General features: G+C 37.1%; 1 protein-coding gene and 1 long non-coding RNA gene across 4 annotated transcripts; both read right to left on the bottom strand.

The window, feature by feature from the left end:
* Nucleotides 1-7,879: 7,879 nt before the first annotated feature.
* On the bottom strand, nucleotides 7,880-10,753 carry LOC111519767 (leucine-rich repeat protein 1-like). Of its 2 annotated transcripts, XR_006955114.1 has the most exons (6): nucleotides 9,883-10,743; nucleotides 9,133-9,822; nucleotides 8,830-9,070; nucleotides 8,362-8,762; nucleotides 8,133-8,304; nucleotides 7,880-8,071 (listed from the first exon to the last, which is right to left on the bottom strand). XR_006955114.1 is itself a non-coding variant. In XM_047013018.1 (2 exons), exons 1-2 carry the CDS (start codon nucleotides 10,117-10,119, stop codon nucleotides 9,715-9,717), a joined length of 345 nt encoding a protein of 114 aa, XP_046868974.1. In that variant the 5' UTR covers nucleotides 10,120-10,753; the 3' UTR covers nucleotides 9,122-9,714. The 2 variants fall into 2 exon arrangements, 1 of the variants encoding a protein (XP_046868974.1); XM_047013018.1 differs by lacking the exons at nucleotides 7,880-8,071; nucleotides 8,133-8,304; nucleotides 8,362-8,762; nucleotides 8,830-9,070 and having other exon boundaries at nucleotides 9,122-9,822; nucleotides 9,883-10,753.
* Nucleotides 10,754-12,042: 1,289 nt separating this feature from the next.
* On the bottom strand, nucleotides 12,043-12,901 carry LOC124461515. 2 transcript variants are annotated; one of them, XR_006955116.1, is made up of 4 exons: nucleotides 12,808-12,896; nucleotides 12,504-12,740; nucleotides 12,235-12,431; nucleotides 12,043-12,060 (listed from the first exon to the last, which is right to left on the bottom strand). It is a non-coding gene; the product is annotated as an uncharacterized LOC124461515 (long non-coding RNA). The 2 variants fall into 2 exon arrangements; XR_006955115.1 differs by lacking the exon at nucleotides 12,043-12,060 and having other exon boundaries at nucleotides 12,201-12,431; nucleotides 12,808-12,901.
* Between the last annotated feature and the right edge of the window lie 695 nt (nucleotides 12,902-13,596).

Genomic DNA, 13,596 nt, shown 5'->3' with positions numbered 1-13,596 from the left:
TGAAGACATTTTCAGACGGAGTAGTAAAGGTTGGAGAAATATGCGTGTTAATGAAGGTTCCAGAGGCATGCACCGCAATGCAGAGGCACTTCGAGCATGTCAACTCAGAGCTACGGACAGGAAATGATCTCCTTCACATAGAACGCCAACGACGATCGCCCTTAGATATAATTGGGAACATTGCGAACGGCTTATTTGGTGTGCTGGACTCAAAGTATGCAACAGAGATGTCAGGCACCATACGAAAGGTTAAATCAAATGAAGATTACTTATTGAACTTGCTGCAAAATCAGACATCTGTAATTGATTCAACGATAAATATCATTAAGCGAGATGAAGCCACAATTGAAAATCAGATGAAACTAATGGAACAACAAATGAACGACATGACCAAGGTCCAGGACAATGCAGTAAAGGCATTGCAATGGTATATCACGCTAACTACTCAGATGACAGTTATTGCAGGGAATTTGCAACGAATTCAAACCGAAATTTCCCGAGTATTTACAGATGCCCATCATAGCAAAATAAGCCCGTTACTACTATCACCAGGCCAGCTTCGGGAACATCTGAACCAACTGAAGAGACATCTTCCGTTTGGTTTGGATTTGCCAGTTCCAGATAACGACGTCTTGCAATTATATGGCTTAATGAAGGCACAAGGCACAATCGCAAACAATCATGTGATATTTAAGGTCACATTTCCATTAGTGGCAACGCAGGCAGTGCAACTGTATAACCTGGTACCCATTCCAGCAATTGGAACTCATGGGATTGTAATCATGAACATTAAAATGCCCATCATTGCTGTCAACAAGGAACAGAATCAATACATTGGGCTCTCAAGAGCCGATTTGGAACAATGCCATCAGCTCAACAACGAGCAATATATTTGTTTTGATAAACAAACGACGTTTTCGGGTAATAGCAACTGTGAGTTCCAGCTATTCAAAAACACAAAATCATCAACTTGCCAAATACAACACACAAACAGATCATTCGTGTGGTACGACATGTATCACAAAAATCAGTGGATTTTTGCCACCACTAGACCAATTGAACTCGCAGTGACCTGTGACGATAATATACAAGATGTCACTATTAAGAAGACTGGATTGTTAACTCTAGACCCGACGTGTACAGCTAGGAGTTCTGCTATACGAATAACAGGTCACCGTATAACTACGACAGACACAATGAAATTGTCATATGTCCGATTTGGCAACTTCAGCATTGGCCCAACAAAAGTAGCGCCAACAACAACACAATTCACAAAGATGCAGCTAAGCTACGACGAACTAAGCAACATTCAAGGAAAACTGGAAACTAAGCAAAACTGGAAATTGCCAGAAGACCCCAGCCAGCCGGCTCACCATGTTATAGTCTCCTACGTAGCGCTAACAATACCATTGGTTCTTGTGATGGTATATGGAATAAAAAGATGCTCACAACCCCCAAGACACAATGGTCCAGAGCAGACAACCGTGAGGATCGTCAATCCCATACCGACTCCTGCTGCAGTAAGCCCAGCCCCCAGCAATTTTGCGGTCAACGTTGGATAACGTTGAACAGGTGTTCAACGGCCGGGAGTATGTTGGTGTTTAGATTATATAAAATAAGCTAACATTAAGCCAATTATAATATAGAACGAATGGAAATGTATGTCAATGTTAAGTATGTAACCCGATTATAGATATCGATGGCTCATCAGTCATAAGTAGATCTGATATGGTCAGCAGTAAACAATAAAGACCTAGTTAATCAATAAAAACGTACTTTGCTGACCTAACACTATGCACTGGTGAGCTCGCTATTTTGTACTATAAAAGAAATGCATTATTCTTAGTAAGATCAGATACCAATTGTAGCTACATCGGGTGTGCATCGCTGTGTCTTTGGCCCCCATCTCTACCTTTGTAATCTCACTCCGAGGTCCACCCAATTTATGTGTTGGTTGCGACAACCTTTAGTCACTGGTTTATGTGCTAGTGCCTAGATATATATATAAATAAATAAACATTTAATAACTTCAAGAAACACTAACGTCTTTCATTGAACACATAAACAAGCACCTTGAAACTATCTTCGACAGTTATAATAGAATAAAGAGTAGCAGTACAGACATATGCAATGAATCTAGCAGTAAAAGCTTTACTGAGCTAATATATAGTTTAAATAAACAACTAATAAGTATAGCAACAAAACATAATATAAAATTCACAATACCGGTAGATTCGAATCTAGAAGCAACTTTTGAACCTCTAATAGCAAAAGACACAGAAGAACCAGCTGTAAAAGATAACCCAGGAGACATTCAAGATACATCAGGTGTAAAAGATAACCCAGAAAACATTCAAGATAATACAAAACCAAAGATGGTGCAAACAAAGATTGAATTTCTTAATACAGCCTCTAAGCTGATTCAAGAGTATGATGGTGGAGTAGAAACAATTCAAAGTTTCATAGATTCACTGGAATTAATCAACGAAATAAAAGCAGAACATGAAGAAACAGCTATTAAAGTCATAAAAACAAAACTAAAAGGGGACGTTAGATTACTAGTTACTAATGAAAACACTATAAATGGTATAATCCAAACATTAAAGAAAGAAATTAAGGGTGAAACAGTTCAGGTAGCAGAGGCAAGATTAATGAATTTAAAACAAAATGGCAAGAACGCAAATTCATTTATGTCAGAAATAGAAAATCTTACTAAATCATTGAAACGCGCATTCATAACAGACAACGTAAACCCTGAAACAGCAAAGAAATATGCCACTCAAACAGCAGTGAAATCAATCATAAAGAACTGCGATAACGAAAAGGTCAGAACAATAATAGAAGCAGGCAATTTTACTGAAATGAATGATGTTATAGCTAAATTTGTAAATACATCTACAAATATAGAACAAGATCACAGCGTGTTTTATACTAAAAGAAACAATTACACAAATAAGAACTCGTACAATAATAATAGAAATTATAATAATAATTACCAAAATAGAAACCCAAATGATAATACTAACTATAACAATACTAGGAATTACAATAACTATAGTAATAATTATAATCGAAGAAATTATAACAATAGATATACCAAAACTAATTATCCTCCTAAAACACAACAAAATAATAATGTTAGATTTACAAATATAGAAGAAAATTCGGAAAACTCCGAAAGTCCTCTGGTGTAAAAAATCGAACAAATAAAATATATAATTTAAATTGCAACCTTAATAGCTACATAACTTTAAACTTTGACGATGTAGGGACAATAAAATTACTATTAGACACAGGAGCTGATGTATCACTAATAAAACAAGAAATATTAAGAAAAGACAATACAGTTAACATACAAAAACGGACAAAACTTAGTGGAATAGGCAAAGACGTCCTATTTACAATAGGCGAAACCAAACTAAAGGTCAGCAACCTCTCAACGGTACACACCTTCCAAGTAATAGAAAATGATTTCCCCATCCCATGTGACGGAATCTTGGGGCTTGACTTTATAAAAAAATTCAATTGCACACTCAATTATTCCACCAACAAATTGATAATAGATCCATATAAATCAAGATATAAAATTATAATCAATATAGGGATCAGTCAAAACACACATGTATTCCATATCCCATCTAGAACAGAAAAAATTGTACGCATTACAATATCCTCAAACGACAATAACATCTTTATCCCTAATCAAGAATTACACCCGGGGGTATTCGTCGCAAACACTATTGCTTCCAAGACTAACCCATATGTCCGCATATTAAATACTAACAACACAGACGTGCAAATTGCAAATATAAACCTATTAAATGAAAAACTGTCCGATTATGAAATCTTAAAAATAGACAAACAACATGATTCAAAACATAAATCCACAATAATGAACAAACTAGCACCCCATTTTCCCGATTTCGTAAAAGAACCTCTACATAAATTATGCTCAGAATTTAATGATGTATTCGCAATAGAATCTGAACAAATATCGTCCAACAATTTCTATAAACAAAAATTAAGACTCAAAGACACAACACCAGTCTACACCAAAAACTACAGGATAGCACACAGTCAAAAAACCGAAATCAATAAACAAGTGGACAAATTGATCAATGATGATATTATTGAACCATCAATGTCTGAGTTCAATAGTCCGATTTTATTGGTTCCTAAAAAAGCGCTACCTGGCAGTAAAGAAAAACGGTGGAGATTGGTAGTTGACTATAGAAAAATTAACAAACAACTAGTAGCGGATACATTCCCACTACCCAGAATGGACGATATCCTTGACCAGCTAGGACGCGCTAAATACTTCTCTTGTTTAGACTTAATGTCAGGATTTCATCAAGTAGAATTAGAAGAAAAATCTCGGGACATAACATCATTTTCCACAGATAAGGGCTCATTCAGATTCAAGCGATTACCATACGGATTAAAAATTGCACCAAACTCGTTTCAAAGAATGATGTCCCTTGCATTCACGGGTCTATCACCATCCCAAACATTCCTTTATATGGATGATCTAATTGTAATTGGTTGCTCTGAAAGTCACATGATCAGAAACTTAAGGGATGTTTTTGAAACTTGCCGAAAATATAACCTAAAATTGCACCCAGACAAATGCTCCTTCTTCAGACATGAAGTTACTTTTCTAGGACACAAATGCACAAATAAAGGAATTTTACCAGACGAAAGCAAGTTCAAAACGATTCAAGATTACCCGACTCCCAAAAATGGCGACGAAGCCAAAAGATTTGTAGCATTCTGTAATTACTACCGTAGATTCATTCCAAACTTTGCATACCATGCACAATTTATCAATAGATTATCTAGGAAAAATGTAGAATTTATCTGGGATGCAAACTGTCAAGCAGCTTTTGAATACTTAAAAAACAAATTATTAAGCCCACAAATACTTCAATATCCAGATTTTAATAAAAAATTCTGTATCACAACTGATGCAAGCAAGATCGCATGTGGAGCTGTCCTCAGCCAAGAATTTGATGGACTCCAATTACCCATATCATATGCATCTAAAGCATTTACAAAAGGCGAAAGCAATAAGTCAACAATAGAGCAAGAATTAACAGCAATACATTGGGCAATTCAATATTTCAAACCATACATATACGGGAAAAAATTCCTAATCAGAACTGACCATCAGCCATTAACATACCTATTTTCTCTAAAAAACCCATCGTCAAAGCTTACTAGAATAAGGCTAGATTTAGAAGAGTTCGATTTTACTATAGAATACATCAGGGGACAAGAAAATTTCGCAGCGGATGCTCTCTCCAGAATTGAATTTGAAAATATAAAAAACATAGAAACTAATAAAATACTTAAAGTAGCAACAAGATCAGAAACAAAAAAATTAGTACATAAGGAAAACAAAATTAACAATAGCAGAATAGAAACACCAAGAATATATGAAATAATAAATCCTAGCGAAGCCAAAAAATACGCGCAAATTAAATTCAAAAAGTGCAAATGTTTTATTACCAAAAATAAAGAAAAATTACTCTCCTTCAACATAGGCGATTTGATCATTAGTGGAAGAATAGATCTAGATCGATTCCTTCCAAGGCTTGAAAAAGAAGCCGGTGCTCAAAAAATCTATAAACTGAAGATAGACATGTCAGAAAAACTATTAAGGTCACTTACACCTAATGAACTAAAACAAAAAGGAAAAGACACATTAAAACATTTAGAAATAGCAGTTCTACCCCAAGTAAAAGTTATAACAAATAAAGAAGAAATAAGAAATACATTAAATAAATATCATAATGACCCAATAGAGGGAGGTCACTGCGGGGTAAACAGAACACTAGGAAAAATAAAAAGAGATTTCTTTTGGAAAAATATGTCTCGGGATGTTGCAACATACATCAAAAATTGCGAAAAGTGCAAACTAGCCAAAGTAACCAGACACAACCACTCCCCATTGGTCATAACACCAACCCCTGCAACCACTTTTGACACAATAATAATAGATACAATTGGACCATTACCAAAAACAATGAACGGTAATGAATACGCAGTTACTATTATCTGCGATCTGTCCAAATATCTCATATCAATACCAATACCAAACAAAAGTGCAAAAGCGGTTGCAAAGGCAATATTCGAAAAATTCATTTTAATTTACGGTTCAGTGAAAACAATTCTAACAGACATGGGAACAGAATATATGAATTCAATACTAATAGAACTTTGCAAAAATTTTAACATAACTAAAATTAATTCCACGGCGCACAATCATCAAACTCTTGGAACAGTAGAAAGAAGCCATAGAACTTTCAATGAATACATCAGGTCATATATATCCATAAAAAAAGACGATTGGGATGAATATCTAGCATACTTCACATATTGCTTTAACACCACTCCATCCACGGTACATGGTTATGCACCTTTTGAACTAGTCTTTGCAAAACATCCTAAAACTATCCCATTCTCGTCTGAAACGGTAGAACCCATTTACAACATTGATGATTTCAATAAAGAAATAAAATTTAAATTACAAATAGCACAAAATAGAGCGAAACTGCTTATCGAAAAATTTAAAGCATTACAAAAAGAAACATATGATAAAAACACAAAAAAAGTATCGCTAACTGAAGGACAAGAAATACTTTTAAAAAATGATACAGGACATAAATTAGATAACAAATACACAGGCAAATATACAATACAGAGCATAGGTCCCAACAATAATATAGTAATAGCGGATGATAAAAACAAAAAGCAAACAGTACATTTAGATAGAATAAAAATAACATAAAAAGGATGTTAGAAAAATATAAATTTTTCTTTTTAAAAAAAGGAGGTGTAGTATACTTTTAGGGATAAGATTAGGGCACATACTTTTAGGGATAGATTATAAGTAATTAGAACTTAAGCATAATGTCTAGCTTTAAGTACCGTTAAGGACACTAGCCATAAGACCAATGTAAACGTTCTCCTATAAATACCGGGCTTGCGGCCCCAATAAATCACTTCAAGTCAAACCTTGCCTTCGCCTATTTCAATATGGTCATATGTGTATGTGTGTGTGTAGGGCAAAAGAATTGCCTTTGTTCCCTTTCTCTCGTTCTCCCTCAAGATGTAAGATGTTTAACAAATTTTAAAGCATTTGTTCGTCATTTAAATTTTTGAAATTCACTTAAATTGAAAATTTTCGTAATTATTCGTTGTATCAAAACCTTTCAGGCACCCTTCCTTTCAGGTTTTCCCAATGAATCAACCTTTAAACATTATGTTTAATGGAGAGAGTTCTAATTTAGTAGAGATGAAACAATGAACAAGAGTATTTGAGATAGATTAATTGGCAAATAACTAATCAACTTCCAATATACATGGGTTGGATTTGTTATATATCAAAAAATCAATTAAGTGTACTAGATTTGTGTACAATTCGGACCTTTTGGCAGATTATTCCGATAGTAATCTAAGACAAGTGAATTTAGGCAAGTTTAATAACATTAAATGATCTCTCTGAAGAAACTTTAACATTAATTCTCATTTAGATCAGACTTTATTAAGAATTGTAATACTAAAATAATAAATAAAATATTCCAACTAACATCAGGGAAGATCATGCGCATGATTTAACATTCTTACAGTAGCCACATTTGACAATATCAACATATATAAACTGATCTGGACTGTAGCTATAATTGTTGATTCTTTCAAATTTGGCAGAGCGTATACGTTTATAGATATTCAGCGAGTCCATGAAAAACAAAATTTGCCACAAACACATTTTGGTGTCTCGGCTATCAGATTGATCAGTATGGCAGGTAGTGAGTATATAGGCAGTTTAAATTGGTCGACTGAACGAGCTGCTTGCAGCCAGAGCGGTTGAGGGAGCATTGGGTCCTTGTGTTTGCCTCAGTGGTGCCCTCGAGACGTTGAACATCCAGATGATTGGGTCCTTTAAATGCATTGCCACAAACATCTAGGGTATTAATGTGTAGGTCTTCTAGGGCAGCTGGCAGAGATTCCAATTTATTGTCCGATACATAAAGCGAGTGCAATTTCTTCAGTCGTCGCATGGCAAAGGCTAAAAATGTTAGATTATTGTGATTTAGATTCAAATGAACCAGCTTTTGCCATTTAACCACCAGATAAATCCAATTCACAAAGAGATTCACTCAATTTGATGCCATTTAGAAATGACCAATCGTTCAGTTCTCCCAGACAATTCCCAAGAAGTACGAGTTTCGTCAGGGGCAGACGTCCCAACTCCACGGGTATCTGAAAAAAATATCATTTCCAGTTCCTTTTTTGTATTCCCTGTTGCAATGTAAAATAATTATTATTATTATTTTTATTTTGTTTGTTTTTTCATACCATTTGAATCCAGGGCGCTCTGTTTGTAGCCTATGGCCAAAGTGGATTTAACTGCCCGCGGCGTACGATTCGCTTGGGTCACACGATTCACCACTTGCACCTCACAGAGGATTTTCATTTTAAACTTGTGGTATAAACTTAAAAAATAAAAAAATATAAAATCAAACCAATTAACGCGGAAAAAAAATAGGAAGGTTGCCACATCAACGTCTCCGCCTATCGATAATAAATCGATTTCTTAGATTGAATGGAGGAAAATTAAAATTTTGTTTGACATAAGAATAAAAGTTGCTTGACTAAAAGCAAGAGTAGTTAATCGCATTAACATAATCAAATAATGGCTGAAGCACTTCGACTATTCAGGAAAAACAATGTCCTTGGAAATCATATCTTTTGGAATCCTGAAATATAAATTACAAACATTCTTATCACAATCAAAATGAAAGAGAAAAGTTTGCAGTTGTATACCTCCTTCAAGAATAATGACAATAAATCTTCGTTTCTATTTATTTAAGATGAAGGTTGCCCTGTAGTCCTTAAGCCCTTTCAGTTGAGATTAATTGCGTGTTGATCCAAATAAAGATGAGCGATGTTCTTCAATTCCAATTGATTTCAAGTTCTTGAGTTCCATTTATCCAATAGGTAGTCATCTGGTCAAAATCCCAAGTTAATGTAAACAGGAGACTCTAAGATTAGAAGCATTTTTGAGCTAAAAGATATTATAAACAGATTAACAAGATCACAGTACTATCAGCTTTTTCTTTCATTTACTTATTCATAATATTTAATTATTAATTCCACTTTTTGTTTGGCACATTGGCATAATAGGCTAATATCTGTTAATTAGACCTGAGAATAGGTTCTTACATTGGTTGCTTATACTACAATTGTTGCCACATATGACAACATCAGAAAAGATCATGTGCTCTCGACTATAGGTAAGATTTCTAATATTTACAAATTTCGGTTGACCAACACGTTCGATAATGTGCTTCTTGTCTAAAGCATCGCACAATTTGCCACAGGTACATTTTGGTGCCTCGGCAATTAGTTTAATGAGTAAGGCTGGCAGGGAATCGATTGGCAGTTCATATTAGGCCACAGCTTGAAGCCAGAGAGGTTCAGGCGAATGAGTTGAAGCTCCGTCCGCATCGGAAGCAAAGGCCAGGCGATGAGCCTCCAAGACATTGAGACCCTTGAATGAATTACGCCAAACATGCAAGATTTCAATACGTAAATCATCTATGGCAGCTGGCAGGGATTTTAATTTGTTTTCCGACACGTAAAGCGAGCGTAATCTTCTCAGGCGACGTATGGCAAAGGGTAGATGAGTCAAATTATTGTAATTGAGATTCAAATTAACCATTTGCCATTTAGAAATGACCAATCGTCCATTTCACCCAGATTATTGTCATGGAGGACGAGCTTGCTCAAGTGTAATCTCCCCAGATCAACAGGTAACTGGAAATTTAAATTTAGTTTTGAAGATGCTAAAAGTTGTCTTTTCATTTATTTCCTTACCTTACGCAACTTATTGTTGGATACATCCAGGTGGGTTAGATTCCGTAAGGAGCATATATGATAGCTCAATTTAACCAATTGCGTATTGTCTATTGTTAGGGATTGTAGATATCGAGGAAAGACCTTGATGGGATAGTCACTGTGACGATTTATAGCCATTTTCGTCTGTAACTTTGATTTTTGTGCCATGGCAGTGACTGTATTTAGTCTCAAATTGATGACATCCTTGCCTTCCATACCCAGTTTAAGCGTCTGCAGGAATCCCTTCAGCTGAATGGGATCACATTTAATCAACAGATTCAGTGAGGGCTTCTTGAAAGCAATCGTTGCTTTGCCATCCAAAACGTATTTCGTGTGAATAGTTTGGATATTGTCCTTGACCTTGTAACGTTGCCCTTTTTAATCTTTGGTGTGAACAATATAATTTGTATTCAACTTTTCGCAAAGCAATTCCAAACCATCAATTTGGCTTTCGTAAAAACCACAGCACTGAACACCAACTCGCAAGGGTCACACAGTTACTACAAAAATCACTCGAACAAAAAGAATCCAGCTCTGCTGTATTTGTAGACATTACTGAAGCATTTGATAAAGTGTGGCACTTAGGATTATTGAATAAACTGGCCAAACTCCTGCCGTACTGCTTGTTCAAGATTCTTGAAAGCTATCTGCAGGATAGATCGTTCACAGTCAGGGGCACAGATGACACATATTCCAGAATTGGCAAAATCACTGCAGGAATACCCCAGGGCAGTGTTCTGGGCCCCCTTCTCTTCAATGTTTATTCGTCTGACATGCCAATTCCTGATTATATCTTTGAAGACGACTTCCTCATGGTATCAGGTGAAACCAAGAAGAACCCTGACATCCTACTACTTTACGATAAACAATGATAAGACTATTCGTGTCCTATACACAAAACGAAACATATCCCCTGCTCTAAGATCTTACCTAATAAAAATCGATGAAAAACCTATAAAAAACGCTAATCAATATAAATATCTAGGAGTCACCACCTATGTATTCAAGCTAAAGCTATCTATCATCGCCTAAAATGGCTTGTTGGCGTAAAGAGCTCCCTCAGCACAAGATGTAAAGTCACAATATTTAAGCAAATTATTGTTCCCATTCTAACGTATGCTATTCCTGTATGGGGCAGCCTTATTTCGGAAACTCTATTCAAAAAAATCTGTGGAACGCACAACAAACTGCTGAGAAAAATTACGGACTCGGATATATTCAGCACAAATGCCTATATTCGCGACAAACATAATGTTAAATCCATGGAACTCAAATATGACAATCTGATATGGCTTGCGTAAGATTTGCTATCTCCACTCTAGAACACCCAAATGTAGAAGTAAGGAATATCCTGGAAAAACCCTTTACTCCTACAAGGCTCTCCTGGCCTAGATACTCTATTCAACTAGAGAAAATGGTAGCAGCCCGAAATACACCTCATCTCACTCAACAGCCAAACCAGCAGCAATGTGCAGCACCAACACAGAACTTTCTTACCACAAATAGCACCCAGCAACAGCTAACTACAACCACGTTTCCCCTAAGTACTGCAAACACACAACACCTGCAGCATTTAGCGTTGCAGCAGCTGCATCAACCAGCTGACCGCAGCACAGGCCTCTCAGCTACAGGCGTCATCTCCTGCAAACACACGACAACAGCAGTCAGCAACTCCAGTTCATCAAATTGCATCAAGTATACATCATCTACAGCAAATGGCGATGCAGCAGCAGCATCAAGTGGTTGGACAGCAGCGTCAGCCTCCAGCACAGGCCTGTCAGTTTCAGGTGTCAACTCCTATCGACACACAGCAGCAGCAATCCACAAATCTAGCTCCTCCTATGTCAGCAAATATACAATATCTACAGATATTGGCGACGCAGCAGCAGCATCAATCAGATGTCAAGCAGCACCAACCCACAGCACAGACCCCTCAGCAACAGGCGTCAAACTCTGCTGACAGTCAGCAGCAGCAATCACAGACTACAGTTCTTCAAACTGCAGCAAGTATACAATATTCACAGCAAATGATGGCGCAGCAGCAGCATAAACTTGTTGGTCAGCAGCACCAGCCCGCAACACAGGCCACTGAGCTACGGGCCTCATCTTCTGCCGACACTCAACGGCAGCAAACTATTCCAGTTCCTCAAAATGCAGCTAATATACAACATCTTCAGCTATTGGCGGAGCTGAATCAGCATCAACTGGCTGGCCAGCAGCATCAGCCCGCAGCACAAGTCTCTCAGCTACGGGCTTCATCTTTTGCTGACACTCAGCAGCAGCAATTTGCCATTCCAGCTCCACCAATGACAGCAAATATTCAATACTCACCGCAAATGGATACGCAGCAGCATCAAATGGTCGTCCAGCAGCACCACCCAGCAGCACAGGCCTCCCAGCTACGGACTTCATCTTCCGTTGACACACAGCAGCAGCAATCTCCAACTACTCATCTAGATCGGCATGCAATGCGGGAGGCGACGGCCCATTTTGATGGCGCCCCATCTCTCATCAGATTCGATTGCTACCTAAGATACCAAAAAATTATTGAGAGAAACGAACTCAAAAACAAAAGGAGGAAAAATCGAAACTAAAAAAACCTGTTGTGCGCATGGAAGGACACGTGATCAACGGCCTGTTTCGAGATTTTAAAAGAGGCACACGAAATCGCGCGTACATAGAAGGTCGATTGAAGGGCCAGCCAATCCAAATCCAGCGACTTGTCCTGCCTCCACTCAAGCCTGGGGAAAGATTCACCCTTAATGATGACCAACTCTCAAAAAATCTTGAGCGAGTTGAAAACGAGCTCCTGAATGAGATTGAAAGTAGCATAGAAGCTGAAACGAAAAATAATGAGAGATTAACACCCATGAAGGTGCAAAAAACTGCTAATTCTTTACTTACTCACTTTCAGCCAGCTGACCTTGACAAAATCTCCATACAGCGGTTAAAGGGACTTGGCAAGCAATGCCTGCTCGAGCACTACATTGTGGTCGAAGGGATTTGGCCCTCCCGCTCCTAGTTATTTTCCTCCAAACGAGCCTGTAGATGGAACAGATGCTTCTCCAGTGCCGCGCACCAATTGCTAGCCTACTGTGCTGCCACTCCACAGGCAAACAAGCTCTCCTGACGGCCCAAAACCTCCAATACTGGGGCTGAAGGGCACGCATACATTGTTCTGGGGTCTCACATAGTCCAATCCGAGAAGAGAGACAGAAATAAGCCAAAATGTTTGCCTATGACAAAAAAAACAACATATGTTACTCACTTCTTGCCTATAAGAGGGAATTTTCCTGACAATAAGCGCTGCCTCAATGATTTTGCCAACTGCAATGACGCCATGAATCGATATGATTCGAACTGATAACCTGCAAGAAACAATTATACTAATCACTATTAATGAACAATATTTGTAAATACTATATTCTTTATAATTATTGCAGCTTGCAACTGGTTCTTGATCCTCTAGTTGTTTTTATGGCCCTTGGTATAACCCAGTAAGCATTTATTTACTTGCATGTAAAAATTTTCCATGTAAATTTCCCACAATTTTTTTTTTGTCCTACCAGTAACACCCAACAAACATTATGTCTTATATATTAATCATTCACACTATTAATAAGCCATTGTAAATTATTTCTAAGCTCGTTTTTATTGTAATTGTATATGCTTCCTGATAGGGGCGAAAAACAA

Source organism: Drosophila willistoni, unplaced genomic scaffold (assembly GCF_018902025.1).
Source record: "Drosophila willistoni isolate 14030-0811.24 unplaced genomic scaffold, UCI_dwil_1.1 Seg514, whole genome shotgun sequence".
NCBI classification, from domain to species: Eukaryota; Metazoa; Arthropoda; class Insecta; order Diptera; family Drosophilidae; genus Drosophila; species Drosophila willistoni.
The sequence above is the reverse complement of the archived record's forward strand: the minus strand, read 5'-3'. Positions and strand labels throughout refer to the sequence as shown.

Bases quoted from the DNA above. Each gene is read 5' to 3' on its own strand.
- LOC111519767 (XM_047013018.1), bottom strand. From the start codon at position 10,119: ATGGAAGGCAAGGATGTCATCAATTTGAGACTAAATACAGTCACTGCC. The intron at 9,823-9,882 runs GTAAGGAAATAA...TTAAATTTCCAG, and splicing joins CCAACAATAAGTTGCGTAAG to TTACCTGTTGATCTGGGGAG.